Source organism: Hypomesus nipponensis, chromosome 24 (genome assembly GCF_054491055.1).
Source record: "Hypomesus nipponensis isolate SF chromosome 24, ASM5449105v1, whole genome shotgun sequence".
NCBI classification, from domain to species: domain Eukaryota; kingdom Metazoa; phylum Chordata; class Actinopteri; order Osmeriformes; family Osmeridae; genus Hypomesus; species Hypomesus nipponensis.
The window spans coordinates 3,250,017-3,272,481 of NC_140384.1; the positions used below are offsets into that span (position 1 = coordinate 3,250,017).

Consider the following 22,465-nt stretch of genomic DNA (forward strand, 5'->3'; position numbering starts at 1 on the left):
TAAAAAGACCGACAGAACAGGATGGGGACGTGCTTTAGTGCACAGAGAAAATTATCACTTACATTTTTACAAAAGAGCGATTTCCATTTAAATTTCTACAAATGGTCATACATTTCTTACTGATGGAATTCTCGAATCCGAGTCCACACTGACCATGGTCTTTCAAATTCGATAGGATTTAGGTTGGGATGTCCTCATTCAATGAATTGAATACAGTATTGCGGAAAGCGCATCTGATAGAGGGTCCATGTATGGTTTTACAACGCTGTCCTAATCCGTGGTGTTGACCTTGCCCATCTACATATTGTGTGTCGAGATCATTCGTAAGAGACCAACAGAAAACACAGGGCCGACAGCCTACCCCCTGACGGCTATGGACGCATCTGGAGACATCGACAACACTAAGGTCAGAGATTGCATAGGTTTTAAAGGCTAGTTTGTAATTAGAGATATACTGTGTTCCTTAGGATACCACAATACAATATGTTGTATTAGAAGTGTATTATTATTTAATTTTTTTGCATTGCTGCTTTTCCCTGCTGCTGAAGTGTTCTGACCCATGAATGTATGAAACCCCTCTGGATGAAAACGATGTTAAGAATATATTTGTACTTGGTGTGTAAATAAATGCAGAAAACCAAACAATAAATATTTCATGGTAGCACACACTGATGTGTTTTAGCCTACATAAAGACACAAAAAGAGTCAGCAAAAATGCTTTTTTCAAAACGGGAGAACATGACCTCAACTCAAAATAAAGTAATCCAGGCTGTTCTTCATTTTAAAATGCCCTCCCTCATTTCTTCAAAAGTTGAGACGTTGTGTAAAACAAAATACTAAATACTTTTGTGAGACAAGTTACAAATTACAATTTTTTCCCCTTAAAATGGTACATTTCCTAAGTTTAAACATTTTCTATGTTTTTAATGGTCTATTGTGAATTAAATTTAAGATAAGTAAATCATGCATTGTTTTTATTTACATTTTACACAGCGTCCCAACTTTTTGAGGTATTGGGGTTGTATTACCTGCCAACATCAGTTTCACAAAATCTAACTTAGAATCCCTTCTGCATCCTTAAATACTGCACGTTACAGTAATGTCATTTTTCAGTTTATGGACCCAGCTTCTCTCAGTAACGTTAGAATCGATTTGTTAATAAGTAAGTTCAAATGTGGTGTTTTTTTCAAGTCAACACTCCTTCTCGGCAACAGCAACGACAATTCCCACCAGTTTCTAGATCTGCTGCATTGACCTAAGGTGAGGAGACACCTGTTGGAAAGAGACAGGAAATAAAATAAAATAACTAGTACATACATATTCGTAGATTTTGAATGTGTGCATGATTTTTTTCTTTGTTTTCTTCTGTTTGTGTGTGTGTGTCTGGTGCTGACCTCAAACTCAGTGCCTGTGCAGGACTTGATGTCCTCAGGGGTAAGTCCCTCCCATACCTCGACCAGTGTTAGACCTTTATCCTTGTCCACATCAAACACCGCCTGGGAGAGGAAGTAGGAAAGATTAACTTTGAGTCTGAGTTAGCATCAATGCAGCATCACAGTACAGCCCCCTCGTCAAGCACACACAGACACAAGGAGAGTATATAATGCAAATGCTAGCTTGAGAACCAGACAAATCTGAAAGCTCATGTTTTATTTCCTCTGACAGATAGGTCTGGCCGCCATCGATTTGCATCCAACCACAATCTGGTTGGACCAATCACAAACAAAAATGTTTGGTCTGGGCCAGTTAATAATAACCTTTGGAAATTGAAAATGAACTGAAAGGTTATACACTAATACGCATTTGCAAATTGGTTTGGCGATGCCCGGCTATACAAATGCAAGTCTGTCATCAGAAACAGGGGTGGTCAAATGAGAAGGCATAATGTTTAGTTTCTTTGTGTCACTCTCTGATCAACGCTCAGCTATAGACTGAGCCTCACATTCTCATTTTCTCCACTCTTCTCCCCCATGCCTATTACTTTGCATAACTTTTGATAAAAATAAAAAAAAAGACGTAGGAAAGGCTGTTTTTTAGACAGCGAAGCTCCAGAGAAAATCTTTGAAAGACTGAGGTCTCCAGGCTCATTAGAAGGGCAAAGCAACAGTCAACAAGGACCTATAGAGTAAATGTCACCCTGTATCTCTCCACTTTTCATATTTATTTGTCTATGTGTCAATCCTAGTCATGTTTAGTTCCTTTAGAATGATATTAATTCATTTCTATGTATTTATATTGCTTCTATTTCTGTAAACTATAATTGCATGTTGTGCAAGATCAAAAAGCCCAAAAATATATAAAATGGGACAACTGTAATAAGAGAGATGGATAAGGGGAGGCAGGTAGAGAGTCAGAGGGAAAAATACATAATAATAATGGAGATGCAGGGTAGAAGGGAGTGGAGACCTAAAAAGTAAGGAAAGAAAAGGGGAGAGATGAGTGGGAAGGGGGTGAGGTAAAGAACAGCAAGAGAAAATGCAACCGAAACAGAAAGAGAGAAATAGTAGGTCATTAAGACATTAAGTCAGCAAGTCCACAGCACCAGGTCATCTAATGGACTTTAATGAGGACACTCCAAAATGTCATTCACTAGCCTACATTTGGTGAAGTTACCACATCATCGTCTTCATTACTAGGATGTTATACAGTCTCTCAAGAAATTATCGATTGCCTTTCAAAATAATTTACAAAAGTACAAAAGTACATCCAGTGTAGAACTGGATGTAAACACAAAATCAAGGTTTGGACAAATTAAGGTTTTGAGTATTTAACATAGCCATGTCATAATTCATCCGGCAATGCGACCAGTAACAGTTCTCAGTTTATGTTTTATTGTAGGAGATGAAATGAAAAATGCGTTTTTGTGCAGCTCCCCATCGCGACACTCCCATAACCTGAGAGCCAAAATTAACTTCTGGAGAGGTCCCCATGCCTCCAACCTTTTGCACAGACCCCTTAGCCAAGGGCGTAGCCATGGTTTAGACATTGGGGGGGGGGGGGGTCCATATTAATACCCTTCCCCATAATTTTTTGTTGTTGTTAAGTGCATTGCTTACAATTCTATATGAAAATGTGCACATTTAGAACATAGTTTCGAGGACTACATTGACCATTAAAATTCACATCTAAAAGGAATAGTGTAATTTCTCAGAGACAGTGACTGCATTGTGACCACGTCATTTTATCAGAAAAACAGCGACTCATGCTATTACGAGGCTACTCGTTTTATTTGCTTACACATTTAGCTCAGTATCAAGTTACTTACTGTCTGAAAAAAACAGCGAATGCTTGGCTGCTGGTGCAGTTTTCTCCGCTTTTAAGGTAACCTCAAATCCTCCATTACTCTACCTCCTCTCCAACAAGTTAACTAACATTACTTTCCTTGTGCTCAACTGACTGATGAAAAAGTGTTTGGTAACCATGACAACGCAGAACGACGCAAGGTGGATTCAAACGAAATCACACAACTGTTCACACTTGTTTTTCTTAACAAACGGAAATAAATTGAAAATAAACGCCCTTGCCCTTAGCTCAACCTCATCCAACTCGGTTGTGGTGAACTCTAACAATCTCTAATGCTATTGTGTAACGCTCTCAAAATTAAAATAATTTGGTGGAATAATTACATTAAGTGAGTGGTTGGTGTCTGTAACCTATCACGTGCCAGACAGTACAAAATGGTTGTGTGAAAAGAAGTGAGGAACTAGGCAGACATGAAGACAACCAAAATTCACAAATAGATGGAAGTTCACCAATGTAGACAAAGGATTTATGAAGATGCTCAACCCGCCCTACAATTGTTATACATATAGAACCGCGTGTGAGAATTTAACAGTGATACTCATGCATTTTAGCCTTGGGTCTCAAGAACACTTGAGAAATGCAAAGCCAGGTTCAAAGACCTTGGAATGAAGGCTGGAACATCTAGTGCCTCGTGTGTGCACAATATATTTTCCACATTTTTAAGATAAAACCTATGGTCGTTGATGTGCAATACCACCATTTAATTGTGTATTAAATCTTAAACTGATTAGATCTGTGTAGTTGATCTGCCTGAATAATGAATACACTTCTAATTAAATTATTTAATAAATAATGTCAAGTTGCAAAGGCCTCTGAGAGCTTAATCTTTCTGGATGCACCTCAAAGTCCTCTGATGCATTCGTTGGGGGACGGCGATATTCATTTTAAAATTTGTCTTATTATGTTCCAAAACATTTTGACATAACGTGGCTACTTCTGATGACTTCTATACCCGTGCTGTGTCTGCAAAGTCCTTGTTTGTAAATGTAACCCTTCATCATGTTGCCCACAGCCTAACTCCTCTCTATAATATCCAAGTGGCATTCATTAAGCAAGGCATATTGTGCAAAACAAAGGACGCACAGGATTTTGATGATTGTATTGTAGTGCTCCCCGATCGGCAAGGCATTTTAATACACCCAAAATGTAAACTTGGGACATTGATTGAATATGTATCTTCTCAGAGGAAGACTATGTACAGTGTGTTGTGATGAGCCAGGTCTCTAAGGAGTAATCACTGTGTTCTGTTTGCGACCCATTCAGAGCTTTGCTTTGGTAAGTTATGAATTTTGTAATACATCAGATGTGCTGAGCCAAGCATTGCATATCATAGACATGAGTGACGTAACCTCCCCCTCCGCAAACAACCTGAACATTTACGCAATGGACATGCAATTTAGATCAATTACATGTTGCTCTAAGAATAAATGTGCTTGATTGATTGGAATTGTGGTTTTGTAAAAATTGATTATGCTGTGTGAGAAATTGCTGAGGAAGAGGCCATGAGGGAGCAGGAGCAGCACTGCTCTAATGCGCTCCTCCCATCACCTGCTCCCGACACTTTGTGAAATCTACGCAAACTCGTAAAGAAAGTACACATCTTACACATCTTTGCATATAAACATTTGGATATTGCATATACGCTACATCTGTTCTCGTTTATTATTTTTTTAGAGCGAGGATTTTAATTTTTGTGAGAGGGCTGAAATAACCCAGACCTTTTCTGCCAGACAACTGTGTCTATAAGCAGACGGCAGGCCAGACAGACTTCATGTTCTCCACCCTCCCTATTACTTTTTATGGGGCCAGATAGTTTGCCCAAAGGTCAGTGACAGGAGTAATTTGCCATTGAAACAATGAGATATAAAAAGGAATGAATACATTTTATCTTTTGAAGAAGCTCTTTCAATGTATCTATGTTAAGGTAGACAGTTAAGTGGGGTTTGATTTGTTAGGGTCTAGCCATATCATTGCACCGACAAAATCAGTCAAGCACAGGTAGGCCACACACAGACACCACAGAAAGCACCAAACATTTCATATTTATGGCAGGTAAGTCAGCCACAAAATGTTGGGACATGGTACCAGGTAAACGTCTAAGAGTGAAAGAGCACAAACAGTGATAGCAAAGCAGAGGAAGATTTACAGGAGATTAGTGTTGTTGGTTGGGATGGACAGTAGAAAGATGAGAATATGAGTTATCATTGAGGAAAGGTGAAGAAATCAGAATGAACGGTAGGTGGGAAGTAGTGGTAGGAGTATTAAAATTGAGAGAATGGACTGAACTCATTACGTTTTGCTGTCACACCCAATGTAGTACATTACTTCCTGGGGTACCAGAAAAGCTGTCCCTTTTTCTGCATGTTTTATATGAGATCCTATAGAAGTACAGTCTCATAAAAGGCTACAGCTACATCATTGTTGATGGTGTTGCACTTCAGGTATATGTACTGTTTTTGTTGTTCTGTACCATGCAATATTGAGATGTTATTGTTGCAGTGTAGTCAGTGAAGTGAGATGCCGCTGATGCACCATGCACGGTCAAATACACACTGTCCCTTGGCTCTAACCACAAAAACTGTGAGAACTTCTTTGATTTTCTGCTGTACTTTCTATTCGTACTTTTTGTCACCTTGAAGAAAAGGTGAAGGGAGGGGTAGAGGTAGGAAATGCTATAACCTTTATAAATGGTGACAGAAATTATCTTGCTGAGAAATCGTGTTGTGCAATAGCTCTCATAGAAAATAACAAGGAGAAAAGAAAGAAAACCATGTGGAAAAACAATTTCATAGAAGGAGGGAGTGATCAAAAGAGGCAAAGGGAGCGATTTAGCAACATGTGAGGACAGAAAGGTCTGCATTGATCACTTGGTCTCTCTCTCTGCCAGAGCTCACAGTAGGCTGCTACGGGTTGAACAACAGACCAGTCTGCCAAAGAACAAGCCTGGCTGGTGTCCTTTAAAGACAATTGTCATTTCGCTTTTACAAACCGATTGACCCTTCATACTCTTGTTCCTCACAGTCTGGTGTCTTTTACAGATTATTGTCACTCACTAGCTGGCAGGGTTAGAATCAACCAAGAATTATCCTCTGCTGAAACTGCTGGCATTATTTACAGACTTTTTTTGTTGTGCCTTGTCATTCAAATTTGGATATTGTCCTTGAATGACTGTTCTGGTTTATCAGTTGTTTTTCTTTATTCAATGTCCTGGCTATTGTCTTTAAAATGAGTCTTTCCCAGCATATCCTTGTAGTATAGCAACTCGTATCAAGAGTCTCCCCCTGTCCTGAAAATGACCGTAAACATGTTGACCTCTCCACAACTATAAATTATAGGTTACATTTATACCCTCAATGTTGAGAACGTTATTCTGTGACGTAACTGTGTTTCAGATGAGGCATCACTAACAGTAAGGGAGGCCATATGGTGGCCCTGTTAACCTCGTTACTATACATCATCATAAAGAGCCCGGCAAAAAAATTATGGGAGGACATACAAATCGATAGCCAGTGTCCTTCGAGAAATCCACTTATAGGATTAGGGTTAACCCAATAAATGTCCAGCCTCCTCACCGCTACCCTATTAAAAGCTATATTTCAGTCACTGGGATATGTATGGGTGCGTTCCCCACTCGGTATCTAAGTGTCATCACTCAATCAGACTATCTCAAGCTAACCTGAATATTTGCGCTTTTCTGCAACATCACCCTCATCTCTAATTAAAAATTAAGTTCTGAACTTAATACTCACAAAGACAAATATTTCACACAGAGGCTATCATTTTGGAATCTAAGGATCCAGGGTAGTGCAAAAAAAGATATGGTCACACAACAAAGGCTATGGGCAACATGAAAATAATTTGGTATTTTGCTCATGCAATTTACTAAAATATTTAATAATTTGTGCACAACAGAAAAAATTGGGGTTGTTCGAGAAGATGTCAGTATCTACAGAGGATTACGACAACCTAAATTCAACGAGACTGAGATGGAAAAGAGTAAGAGAATTTGACAAACACAAAGTGATTGGTAGTGCATGACGTTGCTGCCTCTACCGTCACGAACAAAAGCGATTTGCAGGCATTTTGGAGATAGAGGCAGGATCATCCAATATCTATATATGCACGTCATATTTCCTATATTGTAAAACTTCTGGCGATGTAAAACTTTCAGTCAATAGATATGCACAATCTCCAGTAATTGTGTGTATACATCTCCAATTCTTTAAAAATATGTAACTAAGGTACAATTATTTAATGGATAATTGTTTCCTATCAGCTATGCTGAGCCAGGGTTATAGACATGAGTGACGTAGCTTCTCATGTTGTTAACGCTTTGCTGACACTTATTGAATAGAAAACCTTGTGATTCACATTGATGGCATGGTGCTATGTAAATAAGTGTGTTTGATTGATTCATGGTTTTTATTCAAATTGAGGCCATTTGGGAGGAGGACCAGCACAGTTCTCAAGTGCTACTCCTTCTCCCAACACACGCATAAACTGCACCACCGACTCCATGACAACTCTGCACAACACATTTCAGGTGGTGTGAAAAATAAATGCCTGAAGTGTCAGCAATTAGACGGCTGAGAGAACAAAGTTTAGCAGCTTAACAGGCGTTTCAAGACTGACATTATGCATGACATTCTGCTGGGATGTGATGTGACACAAGCAAGGCACCTGAACAGCCTTTAAACACCAGATATTCCAGTCTTCTAGTCATTAGCGCGTGGGCAGTAGCCTGACCCTAACCCGACAAACCTTTTCTGTGATGATGCGATCTACGCACTGCTTCCCAGTCAGTGGCAAGTTACACGTGTCCAAGATCTTGTGCTTCCCTCCCTGAGGAAAAAGGAAACGACAGAGAGATATTGAAGGTCAAACATGAATAACACTAGTGAGCAAGGGGACAGAATAGAGAGAGAAAGAGAGAAATATAAAGACAGTGTGTCTGTGTGGTCTGTTAGGGTACTGCTGCATTTGGCTTGTGAATGTTGTGTGTATTGCCCGTCTCCAGGGGCACACAGATGCATTAGCAAGTTAGTCAAGTAAGAAAGTGAGAGCAGAACAGCAGTCTATAGGTACACAGGTATTAGTAGACAATGTAGACCATCATTAACCAGATACCTGTTGACATAGTATCTTTATTATATATCGACATCTGGTCCCCAGTCCAGATAACATCAAGGACACAGTGTTCACAAGCAACCCTCACTGAACCACTTGCTTTTATGACATACAAACCAGAAACATTGCATCTCGTACCGTGAATCAGTTAAGTCGGTGGATGAGTCACTTAACCAATTGTGTTCCAGCCATTTGGAGATATTCTAATGTGGGTTTAGAGACAGTCTGAGTGTAAAGTCCCTCTGGGAAGTGATGGAGCTCTCTTGGTTGAGAGGCATTAGTTAATCCATTACCAGAATCAGTCATTATATCATCTTAGTCATTAGCCTCAAAAGACCATAAGCAAGGAGTTGAGGAGACAATGATCTGAGCCCGGAACCATTACGATGTTCAATTAGGGAGAGCATACAACCGATATGGAGTATTGAAGTAGAATTGGTTGGTTGCATCTTGAGAAAAAAAAACATACTGTATCCAATGGACCTTTAGAAATGTGCGCATGCATGCACCCGCATGCACCTCTGGTACGTGGCAGTGCCTCACAAGAGGGTGAGGGTCCTGGAAGGCCAACATGTCCAAGGTCACATGCTGGCCAAGTGGGAAGGCCAACATGTCCAAGGTCACATGCTGGCCAAGTGGGAAGGCCAACATGTCCAAGGTCACATGCTGGCCAAGTGGGAAGGCCAACATGTCCAAGGTCACATGCTGGCCAAGTGGGAAGGCCAACATGTCCAAGGTCACATGCTGGCCAAGTGGGAAGGCCAACATGTCCAAGGTCACATGCTGGCCAAGTGGGAAGGCCAACATGTCCAAGGTCACATGCTGGCCAAGTGGGAAGGCCAACACAGCTGTGCTGCATTCCAATGATTACATTTTATGTTCCTAAGGATAGAGTTGCACTGAACGATTGAGACACTCAATCCCACAGAACACAAACCCCAACGGAATAACTTTCTGCTATCTTTTTCCCTACTGTTTCCTTTTCAATTGTCTTAAACCCCTTGCTTTGAATCCTTCCCTACGCTCCTGGACTTTTTTTATTTCCAGAACAACGAATTAAACCAACCCTTATATAAGCCAGGCAAATTATACAAAAACACCTTACCTTAGCAGAGTGCTCCATGGTGACAACCACCTTGGTTCCAGCGCTGGCCACCAGGTCCATTGCTCCACCCATTCCCTTTACCATCTTACCCTAAATACAGATAGACAGAATCAGATTTAGTCATCATACGAAACACCTGCAAACATTTAAACAGTTTCAACCAACAGTGGCCGGGTTTCCCAGATTCGTTAAGAAGCTCATAACACTAAGAGCTTCTTAGGAGCATCCTAAGAGCGTTCTGGAGCTTCTTAACGAATCTGGGAAACCCGGCCAATGTGTGTTGTGTACAAGGGACAAGCCACACATCCTGACACTTTACAGTCAACACAGAGGGGTAGGAGGGATATTTGTTTACAAAACTAGTCAAATTAATTTAGATCATCAAAACTGAATGGCAAGAGGGCGGGAAAAATGTCATGCATCTCCCATCATTCCTCTGTGCGGTGGTTATAAACCTGTGTGACATGCAGATATGCCCAGAGGGCAATGGCTGAATTACTTAATTAAAATCCCATTTGCTTATCAATGACGCAGACCTCGGCTCCTTGTTCAATACCCACAGAATACATAAGCAAGCCCTGGCAGTTATATAAACACAATATATTTCTTGAGGCGGTTTAGGATAAAAAGAGGTAGGAGGGAGAGAAGAGAGGGGTTGAGAGAATAGAGAGGTGCAGGAGAAACCTATAGTTTGAGACAAAGTCCTAAAATGTTTTACGTGTTCGGAAAGTAGCCAGTGAGGACTGATGGACGCACACATCCACACACACACTTCCCCTGTCTTCCCCTTACACCGTCATACTGGTCTGGCAGTTTGTCTATGGCTTTCCAAATGAATGTTAGGGGAAAGGAGAGAAGGCAGGCACAGGGGGAGGTGGAACGGTATTTAATGCTTTTCTGCTGTGTTACTTAATAGTTTGTGTGTGTGTGTGTGTGTGTGTGTGTGTGTGTGTGTGTGTGTGTGTGTGGGGGGGGGGGGGTTGCATAGTAACTGCAATGCAGTTATACATTTGTATAGTTTAGGGGTAAATTTATAACCTGTAAACAAGTGAGGCTTCGTATGGGGGAGGTTGGTCATTCCAGGGGTACAGTTAGTGGATCTTCATTCTGTAGTTCCATGGTGGTTAATGTTAACTAAATGCAAAGTGTTTGCGGGCCAACTGCAGTCAGCCCACAAAAGATTACTGTCTGACAGTTAATGACAAGACAGAGTCCTTGTGGAAGCACAATCTGCCATTTTATGTCAGACAGCCTTGTAAAATACTTTGAAAAATGAAAAAGACATACTGCAAGAACAGCGTGGTTCAAATTAACATTTCATTTGAAGAGATAGTTGAAAGACAGAGCTGGTGGTGTAGCTAACTGTAGCATAGACATTACATTTGATCTCAGGGCCCCTCTTCCAATGTCTCACAATACAACTGTTCTTTTCTCACTACTTCCTTGGATAAATCGCTGTCCAATCAGAGTTGATTTGTGAGCAGAGCAGAAGTTTTTCTTTTCTTATCTGTCCATTTATGATATATGTACTTTATAGATGACCTCAAGCAAGAAAGGACGAAAGAAAGCAATGCCTTTCAGCAAAATTCTGAAGGAGCCAAAGAGAGATTGGCTGAGGGATCTCTGTAGTTTATCTTTACCCCCTTACTTTATCCCAGCAAGAGACTGTATGTCTGCCCCAGCTTCTCTCTGTGTCTGGTTCAATCGACAGATTTGCATCTGGTATTCGGAGCCCGCTTTGGTCTCAATTCAACTTAATCCATTAATACCCAACCTTATCAAATGTGTGTGTGTTTAGAAGGCATTAAGGGTGAGGGAGACCAACAAATAGTCGAGAAAGAAAGAGAAGGGTAGACAGGCCGAAAGAGAGAAAGAAAGCAGTCAGAAAAAGACAACGCTTTTTCATCTTGTACTCTGATTTGAATCAGATCTGGATTTAGATCAACAAACTCGATTCAACAAGTTACACAGTCGCACAATAAGTGGCGGGGTTTGAGGGATAAATCTACTGCCTGCAAGACCACAGTAATTTCATAATTTTTACACAATGTAACACTATTGACACAATGTTAACCATAGTGTAAATAGGAACACTGGGACCAGATTTTAAAATGTCCTCTCTGCTGCTCTGATTGTACCCTCTTACCTTCAGTAATCCCACACACCACGTTGGCATTCCTTCCATTTCATTAACATGAACATGGGTGATATCCATCGTCCAGCTTTTGTGCTGCTGTCTTTTATATGACAGTTTGCACACACTCTACACATAACCTACTGCTACCATGTGTAATTGCAGACACACTTCTGCCTAGTGTAATAATTTTCCACTTTGCATAAGTGGAAAATCACCACCGAATTGTTATGTAACTAGTGCAGTGCCCATTTAAATGCATTTTTGGGGGATCTGGTAAACTGGGTGGGTGTCACGTGGGTTAGCGTTAAGCATTGCATCACGTTTTCTCCACTGGAAGGGCACCCTACAGGGCACTTAATTGCATTTTTTGGCACATTGGGCCACTGTAGAAAGCACAGGCACATTTTCAGCTTTTTGTTCAAACATTGGGGCACCAGCCCGCCACACTCCCCCCCCCCCCCCCCTCCGCCCCCGAGTCCACCAATGTGTCACACAGCATAATATAAGGCAACTATCTTCAGCTCTGCATTTCTAGAAATGTCCATAAACCCCACATGCTGCGAACTGAAGCATTGCCAAGTAGTGATAATCTCCTCTGCCTAAATATAGCATAAGCCTCCATTCTAATCCAATTGGCAAACTGGTTTAGTTTTTGGAAAATTGGTTGAATTGGTTTTACTTTTTTGTTGCAATAGTGTTTGTATGAAGGTGTGTGAGTCCCATGGACCCAGCATAGCGATGTAATGGGCAACACACACCTTCCTCTACTTCTGAATTTATTGTAAAGCACCTCTGGGAAGTACTGTTAATGTATTTATTGTTCCTCAGGGAAGTACTTTAATAAATACCACCACACTTTGTTGAACTCTTATATATAGATATATTTTTAAAGCTATTTGCACTGTTTTTAGATAGTTGTAATATTGTTGTGTTATATGTTGTGTTATATGTTGTCCTTTGTTGCACCAACAGGAGACTCCAAATGTTGTTGTATCCAAATACAATGACAATAAAGGCTTTTCTATTCTATTCCACCTCCCATCCCTTTCAACATCCAGATAAATACAGGAAACTGAGCTTACTAATATGCTAGCAGATTTACACAACACTGCCGATTTGACAAGAAGTACTTCACTCAGATGGAACCTACCCTGATTGCCATTTGTTCATTTTGCAGTTATTTTCATCCAAACAAGTAAAGAGTACCACCGAACATGACTTCAAAACAAAACATTTCAAAAAGTTCCTGTCTCTTTCACTCTCACATACAATCTAACACACACACACAATCAGTCAATTTTTGTTGCCTGCTTCGCTCTATATAATAACTTAGAGAAAGAGTTTTGTTTACTGGTAATTTATTGACAAACATACGAAACAGAATGACAAATGGCTCACACTTCCACAAGTTGAACATAACTTTACAACAAATAGCAGATAACTCGGGATAAGACTGCATCAGTTTCTTCAGTCCTTGAGCCTGTCCTTAATACCAATAGGCCCTGTGTTAGGACTGGTCTATAACAAAGCTATCCAACTTGGCAATCCAATTCAGATCACAACAGTCATTAATATTTCTGTTCTGGTCGTCAATGTAATCTGTGGCTAGATAATAGGCTACTGAAGTGGATTGTGATTGATTAACCGATGTGAAAAAGGTATGTGATTGGCGGTTTGCAAGGAGACCTGTAGCTAGTTGATAGTCAAGAGCTTAAACAGAAAACATCCGCAGTGTATAAATACGTGGAGAGGCCGCTTAACATAAAGCAACTTGCACATGTGTTTGTGCGAGCCTATGAAAACGGGTAGCAAGGAGTTTTTACACATTAGTCAGCTTTTGTTGTGCTTGACTCATCACTACTTCCAGCAGTGAAGCAGCAACAGGACTAACAAGCAACTGCTGTTGACTGCACATCGAACCTTAATATATGTGTTTACTGATTATCTATGTGGGTGCACAGTAATATCTCTAATAAAACTGTGAAAAGGTTTCACCCGGTTTCACTCCAATTAAGTTAACACCGAATTAACTAACCGACATCTTAACCATCGGCTACATCACGGGCACGGGCATCACAGACACTGCACTAGTATAAAATAATTCCCCAACAAACTGCTCAAAAGAAATAGTCATTTTCATTCTCTTTTTGAGAGTGACAAATGGTTCACCCTGCAGATCAAAAACACAAGAACAGAACTTGTGTTTGTACAGAACTTGACTTTGACCAAAACTTCTCCCAAAGCTACCAGACAACCCAACCTCCCTATAGCCCCCCTTTACCCCCTCTCTTCTATGTATATTGGGCAAACAGTGTATAATAACAGAAAAGAAAGACGCATTTGAAGGCCAGACACTTATCTTACAACCCTCCCACATGGGGTATAGCTCCATATTTTCTAGATGAAGCCGTAATACACATTCCCCCTATCTGACAGTTTAACTTTCGGACACACAAAACACAGCGCTGCACAACAACATTTTAATTAACCATGAACACTGGAAGAACCAGCCAGCCAGCCAGACACACACTGTGTAAGAGCACAAGACCGTAAGAAGAAGGCTGAGAGGTGCCCATCATGGTCACGCAATCCCTACAGAACTACAAACATTCAGCACTGTATGTCCGTGACGTGCGCCCCTACTCCCAAGAAGAGTTTGCATCCAAACACCCTCTCCTACACAAATATAATAGGAAGAATTCTTGGGGGGTACTGTTGGCAGAACTCATTAGAACATCTCAGTAAAGGCGATGGTCTGTGTCCTCCAGGGAAGTTGGCTTCCTGCCAAATGTGTGTCTCAGTTTCAAGACAGAATATTGTAGGTAGGGGTGTTCTGGCTTGGTCTGGAGTGTGGTTCAAGAGTATGTCATGGTGAATTAAACAACACATTTAGAATATGAGTCAGCAGTGCTTGGCTGCTCTGCCCTTAGTCTTCCTCTAACATCATAAACCAGACTACAAATCCAATACTATAAAATCCATCCTAGGCCAGGCAGACTCTCTGCAATTTATCCCCAAACAACAATCCTCTCCTAAGAGCAGAAGAGCTGCAACAAAACAGAACATTATGTCCACAAATGTTATAATCTATAATGCAGTGGTTGTTGTAGATCCTTGTGCCTGAGTGGGGGACTGACACTTATCACTCCGAGAGAGTGATAAAAAAAAAAAAAAAGCCCTCAAGCGTATAATGTTAATCTGCATTTCCCTTATTGAAAGTGCTGGTTTTTTTTACATAATCGCAGCAGAATACGACAGCATCCCCTAGTCTTAATTAAACCATCACCAATTTTAAGCTGTACAAATCATCTTCCAACATGATTAATTTTCATAATTGTAGAGGTGAAGGGTGGTTATGTTGTCCAATCCATCCAGTCAAGGTGATAAAGATTCATAAACCTCACAAGCGTACTTTAATTTATGTGTATGTTATGTGCTTTATGACGTGACTGGGCGTAAAATTATAACACCCACAATTTAACTATGAGACCGCTTATGCCCATTGTGTAGCCCACACCCCTTTCCTTTCTTAATGAAATTAACATAAAAAATGTTGTTGGGTCATCACTGTCCAAAACCAAGCCCCTTATCTTACTCCAATCCATTTTCACACACACACATTTTTTGGTCTTCATCAAACCTTCTCAAGTTTAACATGTGTCAGACCCATTCTTAAGACACAGGTTGCAGTCATTTTAAGACCTCAAGTTATATTGTATATAGCAGACAAGTTGGCATAGTGCCTAGACATCACTAAAGGCAAACAAACACTTTAACACAGCACACTCATTCACCAGGTTATTAGGTACATTATTATATTACACTTTGGACACCCATTTGCCTCCAAAAACTACATTATTTGGGTTAAGGTGTCAGACGCATTGGACAGGGATGTTACACACTGGTGACATCACTCAGTTGCTAACAGACTGCATGGTATTCATGCTGAAAACAGTTTGTTCAATTTCTTCAAAAGTATGCTGTATTAAGGTCTGAGGACTGTGTTCCTGGTACCATTCTGAGATTATACATGCTTGGTGACATGGCACATTATCCTGCTGTAAGTATCCATGATAAAGGGTAAACTGTAGCCATGAAGAGATGGAATGTGTCAGCAACAACATTTAGATACACTGCAGCATTCAAAAACTGTCTAGGTGGCATAAAGGGACCTAATGTGTGAAAGTGCCCCAACGACATTACACAAGCTTCACAGCCTGAACCCTTGACACCAGGGAGGATGCAGAACATAAATGTTATGAGAAAGAGTGTGCACAAGGACATACCGGGATCATCCAGTTAGCGAGGTCTCCATTCTTAGACACCTGCATGGCTCCCAGCATTGTCAGGTTAACGTGACCACTAAGAAAATATCAAACAATAAATCTATCATTCAATCAACACAATGTAACACACATTTGGTTCCTGGATAGTAAGTGTTATTTCCACATATCTTTATGCCTCAAAAGTACAGAAAATGTCTATTACTCCCCACAAACTTTGCTTTTGTGAGAAAACTGGACAATTATTGTTGTTCACACAGTCAGTAAAAGACTTATGAATCCAAATGAACATGTACTGTATTTATACTGAAGTCATACAGAAATGACAAAAAAATATTTAGAAGCGAGTCGAGATTTATGTGATTATACTGTAAATCCCTTTCACAAATCAGCCCCCAAATATAGTCTCCCATCATGTTCTCGTTATACGGTCCTTGGTAGAGGCGTTCAAAGTCCAATATTTATTGACAGCTCATCCAGGAGCCTCAAAGCCGTGCTGCATGCTGCTGCATTACCTTACTTTAGTTCATAAAATAGTAGTTTGAATGTTGGGTTATTGCCACATTTGAATAATTATTTATTATTATTTACAGTCACCAGCTGTCAGTGACAGCCTGTCACTAATATATAGTTAAATTATATATTCCAATTATATATACATTGCATGTGTCAGTGGACTTCTTTACCTATCATCGGGGGAAAGTTTATGTGGACAAAATGCAACATTTGTGTAACTTTTACTCAACCTTGCCTAGACCTGGCCATAAAAAGATTTAATTGGAACCCTCTGATCTCATAGCTGGTTGGAGCAGACAGGTGGGTACACAATATAATAACCATGCCGGTAGGGGGGTGATGCTATAGTCACAATAACAGGACTGTGCCTGCAGCTGCAGACATCCGTTCCCCCGTGACACAAAAAATGTTTACCTCACGGAACAGTTTTCGTGTGGCACATGCTGGTATTTGTGTTTTTTCGGTATAACTGCACAAACACACCCACGCAAGGATGCACTGACTCAAAACTACAACCATACTAAACAATTAACACAACAGCATGGACACACACACACACACCTCCTCACTCACACAGGGCATCAGTCTAATGACTCACACCGACCAGTGTGGCTTTGTGCTGCCCTTTCACAGTTGCCATTACAAGGCAGTATTTATGAGTTGTATTGGATTTCCTCCGGGTGGATAGGTAGAAGGCATGCTGGATAGGGGGTCGGGACACACACAATGGGGGATTAATGGGAACCAGGGAGATATGGGCAGGCCTGTCAACCCTCTGGATCACAACACTAACTCACAGACAGGGGCTCAGACCTAAAGCAAATCCCGATGAGAAAGCAAGACTGAGGGGGCTGTTTGTAAATCTCCAGTGGATGGCTGGTTCTCTCAGCTTTGTTATGGAGAATCGTGGCAGCCTTGATCAGAACTAGTCTTAGTATTACCAATATTTTTAGATAGTTGGATGGATGGATGAATGATGGGATGGATTAATCTCTTACCCTCTGATCATGGCAAAGGACTCATCACTAGAGAAGTAGGAGGCCCCAGGCAGCACAGTGACAGTCTCCTTACCTACAGAGACACACACATCATAGGTTTGGGATGTACTGCGTGACTTTACTCATCCATAAAAGTGATAACAGACAATGTAAAAAAAAATATATAATCTTGTGCTTAAGAAACACACTGACCAGCGTTGATGAGGTCAGCATCCACGTCCTCCTCTGTGGGGTAGGGGCCCTACAAGGTGCACAAGTGACATATCATAAATCACTGAAATACCTATCATCATCATCATCATCATCATCATCATCATCACTACAGTTGTCACACCTTTTTCATTGTTTTTCACATCATCGTCATTATGTTTGGATAGGAGAGGAGGAGAGAGAGGGAGCGAGGAGAGCTTCTGACAGCACTTCTCTTAACCTGACACTCATAATTTGAAGACAATAAAAAATTGTGCATTAGCATATCCCAGGCCATGGGACATCTGTCAGCAACATGGTTTTGACAATGCTAGTGAAGGAGCAGCCTTTGTTGATTCACACAAAAGAACGGTGTAGACAAATAAGGTCTGCGGGGGAAAAAAACGGTGAGGTGACAATTTACATGTAGTCATTTAGCAGACGCTCTTATCCACAGCGACTTACAGTAAGTACAGGGACATTCCCCCCGAGCCAAGTAGGGTTAAGTGCCTTGTCCAAGGGCACAACGTTATTTTGCATGGCCAGGAATCGAACTGGCAACTTTCTGATTACCGTAACTTTCGGACTATAAGGCGCACCTGAATATAAGCCGCAGCAGCTACATTGAAGGATGTGTTCATATATAAGCTGCACTGGACTATAAGCCGCAGATGTTTTAATATTTAATTACCATATGTAAGGGTTTGTGCACAGAGGGGATTGTCGGGTCCCCTCCCCTTTCTGCCTCCCTCTCATGGACAATAACCACATCCACCAAATTACAATAAATGAACTGGACAAATAACAAAATGCTCCACATCTCTTGACTGTTCCGACGTTGTTATGTTCTGTTAGGACGATGCTGCTAATACTGAATATTGTTATTGTTACTGTTACGTGTATTGATTGTGCTAAGGTTTACACAAGGGTTATTTATGGGAAGTATATTGGAGGGATTTGCACCTTGTATTGCACTTTTATGTCAAACTATGCAGTGTTGGAATGCTCTTAACATAATTTTGTTGTTTTCTATGACAATGATAAATAAATATTCAATTGAATTGAAAGAGATTGCTGCTTGAGGAAGCTCCCATTTATTAACATTTCAACAAACAAGTTGCATATCTGCATAACGTATTCAAGTGTTACCATTTAGTGCAATAGTAGCTACAGACCATTTACTGTGCTGTGTAAGCTGTACTGTATCACATAGCATTTTCAACTTCCAAACTTAAACGGTGCGCTCCCAGCGCATATACCGGCAGTGATCTACAGCAGTGGCTTTTAACCAGTGGTCCTTGAGGGAGTGCTAGGGGTTCCCCAGCAAAATTAGTTAATAGCGTCACACATCATTTAACCACTTAACTTTGGCTATTTTTGAAAAACCTTGAAAAAGCGTGCACATCTTCGAATACTTTTTTTTTTTTTTAAGCAAAAATTTACTGATATTTTAGTGGCCGTTAGCTGTAAAAATCCATAGGTTAGCCGCACCGTTATATAAGCCGCAGGGTCAAAAAATTGGAAAAACGCACGGCTTGTAGTCCGAAAATTACGGTAATAGCCCAATTCCGTAACAACATCAGCGAAGCAAACAAAAGATAAAACATAATTATGTTTAAAAAACATGAACCCATAACACAACAGCATTAACAGTAATAAAGCAGGTAAGAAGTTTTGCATGTAAAAAAATCCGTTTATACAACACTACAGCATTAATCCACAAAACAAGACCAATAATCCATGCAACAGCATGAACACAAATGTTGTATTTGCCAAAGCACAACATTCTTTCTCAACAGAAGTGGTCCTGTCCCAGAGTGCCTTGTGGATTTATTGGGTATCTTAGGGCTCCTGCGATTCATTCAGCATATTTCAGGAGGAGGGTTAAAGTTACACATGTCTGTGTGCTACACTTCAAAACCCTCCTTTTGCAGTTTCAAAGACAATGTATTCCTATATCTTATTGTTTAGACGTTTCAAAATATCGGGGATGGAGGCCTATCCTAAGGGGGAAAATGTATTTGCAGCATGTGTAAATGTCTTACCAATCCCAGGATGCCATTTTCGCTTTGAAGGTGGACAGTAATGTCAGGCTTGATGAAGTTGCTGGCCAGCATGGGGATGCCAATTCCCAAGTTAGCTGAGCAGGAGCTTTGTCAAAGACCATAAACCTTCATTTTCTCAACATTTACCAGACCAATCTAACAAACTAGACCCAAAAAAACAGAAAGGTATTCTGTTGCTATTAAATATGCTTTTGAACATGGGTGTAACAAAGAACACCTGGGACAAATTCAGGAAAACAGATCAAATAACGGGAAATGAAATGTCAGACAACGAGATGTATGGTATTGATGGCTCACTGACCTATTCTATTGGGTAAGAGGAGATTTTCAGGAAACCCAGGCTGATGAGCCAAATATCAGGTGTTCAGATGACTGACGTTTCATTTGAGGTCTTCAAATGTCTTATCTGGGAACAAACATCTGTGCCCTAGATGTGACTAATAATTCAGAGAGAAACGGACCCCCATAAAGGATACCATACATGCCGTCCTCAAACTCTAGAGCAGCCCTGCGGATGATGCGCTCTCGTACAATGTCAGAGTCCTTTTTTGCTTTGGGCTTCTCTGTCTGGCTCTTCTGTACTGTGCGTCTCTGAGGATAGTAGGGGAAGGGAAAGAAGAGTGAGTGAGAAAAGAGGAAGTGAGTGAATTAAAAAAAATATATATATATACACACCATTTACTGCACTAACAAGGACACACTGCATGATGAACGACTTTTCAGTATAAACGGCTTTTTATTCAATCGCATTTACTTCATTAATTGTAACTGACCGCCCAAACCTTACTGCACTAGAGCTAATAAATTATGCTCGTGAGTAAAGCTAATATGTTGCTGTACTGTAAAATGCAGATGTGCTCTTATCCAGGCAAGATAAAGGGAGGTGAAGAACAAATGTAAAGAAAAGGGTGACTATACCTCAATTCTCTTCTCATAGCTGTCCCCCTTGATAATCCTGTTGACGTAGATACCGGGGATGTGAATATCCTCTTCTGCAAACACCCCAACATCCACCACCTCTTCCACCTAGAGAAACGCACACATACACACAAAGAGTTTGCACAAACCACCATGACACTGTCATGGATGTTGTCCTCCCGTTGGAGCAAATAGTGGATGGATCGTGATTCTAAAGAAACTACTCCAAGAACAACATCTGCTTGGTTAAGTGTTCCAGTCCCTCCCATGGAGAGGGATTGTTCACCTGTGGAGAAGCTTCTGGTACTGCTTCCCAGAGTGAGCTAAGCTGACTCCTTCCCCCAGCCCTGACACTAATACGGGACCTCATAAGTCCCCGACCTATCATAGAGGGCCTGGGTCTGGGATGGGGGTGAGGGAGCCAAATCAGGGGGTGAACAGACAAATAACCCCCAGTAAAGTAATAACTGGGGTAAGTCATTTCTTTCTTCTTGGGCGTAAAACATTTAGCTCAGGATGACGACAACTGCTTCAGAAAATATGTTTAGAGTTTTAATCATCAAACCAATCGCAATATCCTCATCATCACATTCTCATCTCGATATGACAGATTGGGAAGTCTTCTTAAAGTAGAAACCCATCTGCTTAATTATCTGACGGCCAAACACAGCAGGCAATGGAGTTCAGCCTGGACAGGCAAAGGAGGAACATTTGTATCATGCAAGGTTAGTGCCAGCTAAATTAATTACACCTGGTCAATATTTGTGCTGGGATGAATTTGGGGATATTTCTGTCATTGTCATACAACACGTATGGAGGACGGTGGTTTAAGAAAGGAAGTGGAGCCGATGTGACTAGTGTAAAAAGGGATGATATACAGTATCTAGGGCGGTTGTACTTGAATTAGGCCTACAGCATTGCCATTAGCCTGGTGTACAGGTTATTTTGCTGTGTTATTCTCTCTCTTCCACACAAACAACACACACGGTCTTGTGTTCTGCATAAAAGAATAGATGATATACAAATTGAGAGACAGGAAGACAGGGAGAGAAAAACAAAGGACTCTCAAGGAAGAGTAACATAAGCCCTAGAAGTACAGTGCAGAAATCCTCCCCTCCTCAGAAAGACTCTACAGGGAAAACACTTGAGACGAGACAAAATCGACCACAGTCCATCCAGAAGGAGGAAAGAGCAGGTAGGATATATCTTCACAATAAGGCTCATAAGAGTGATAACATGCCTGCCTCTCTCCCGTATGTTCAACTTCAATGTCCTGTAACAAAGTGTTTCTTTTCTTCACACACCTACAGCGCAGACTGCCATTACAGACAAAATGAATTCCACCGGATCTCAGCTTTCTTTCTCAGCACTTGTCGCTGAATGAAAGGAGCCAATGGCTGAGAGGATGACGTCTGAACGTTGTCATGGATACAGGGTTTGGGTAGCTTGGGGCAGTAAAGTGATTTGGACTCTTTTCTGTTATTCACTCTCCCTCCTTGATGGGAGAAAGATGATGCTCTGCAGTGAAAACAGAGTCACACACAGAGCCCACTAACTCTCACAACTGGCCCTTTACCGTTCCTCTGAACTATTAACACACAACATTATTTAGAAGTAGACCTATTTTTTTCTGGATTCGAATGAAATCAAATACAATGTGTGTTTACCACATCATTTCCAAGAATCTATTGATTCTCTGGTGTTCCTAGGTAGGTTACGCTTGATCTTACTTTGTACAGGCCCGACATCTTCTACATCCTGTATTCTTACCGTAGTGTTCTGAAAAGGTGCTGCTGTGTGTGAACAGTAGCGTGTTTCATCTG

The 22,465-nt window shown here is 40.9% G+C and overlaps 1 protein-coding gene across 1 annotated transcript in view; it reads right to left on the reverse strand.

Moving 5' to 3' along the window:
* Positions 1–19: 19 nt before the first annotated feature.
* oxct1a (3-oxoacid CoA transferase 1a) overlaps positions 20–22,465 on the reverse strand; it is a 37,536-nt gene continuing 15,090 nt past the window's right edge. Inside the window, exons 8-17 of the mRNA XM_084690123.1 lie at positions 20,643–20,750; positions 20,201–20,315; positions 19,704–19,798; positions 17,662–17,710; positions 17,470–17,542; positions 15,959–16,034; positions 9,536–9,625; positions 8,065–8,145; positions 1,395–1,496; positions 20–1,272 (exon numbers count right to left, since the gene is read on the reverse strand). Coding sequence (XP_084546249.1) covers positions 1,237–1,272; positions 1,395–1,496; positions 8,065–8,145; positions 9,536–9,625; positions 15,959–16,034; positions 17,470–17,542; positions 17,662–17,710; positions 19,704–19,798; positions 20,201–20,315; positions 20,643–20,750 — 825 coding nt within the window. The 3' untranslated portion in view covers positions 20–1,236. The remainder of the gene's footprint in view (positions 1,273–1,394; positions 1,497–8,064; positions 8,146–9,535; positions 9,626–15,958; positions 16,035–17,469; positions 17,543–17,661; positions 17,711–19,703; positions 19,799–20,200; positions 20,316–20,642; positions 20,751–22,465) is intronic.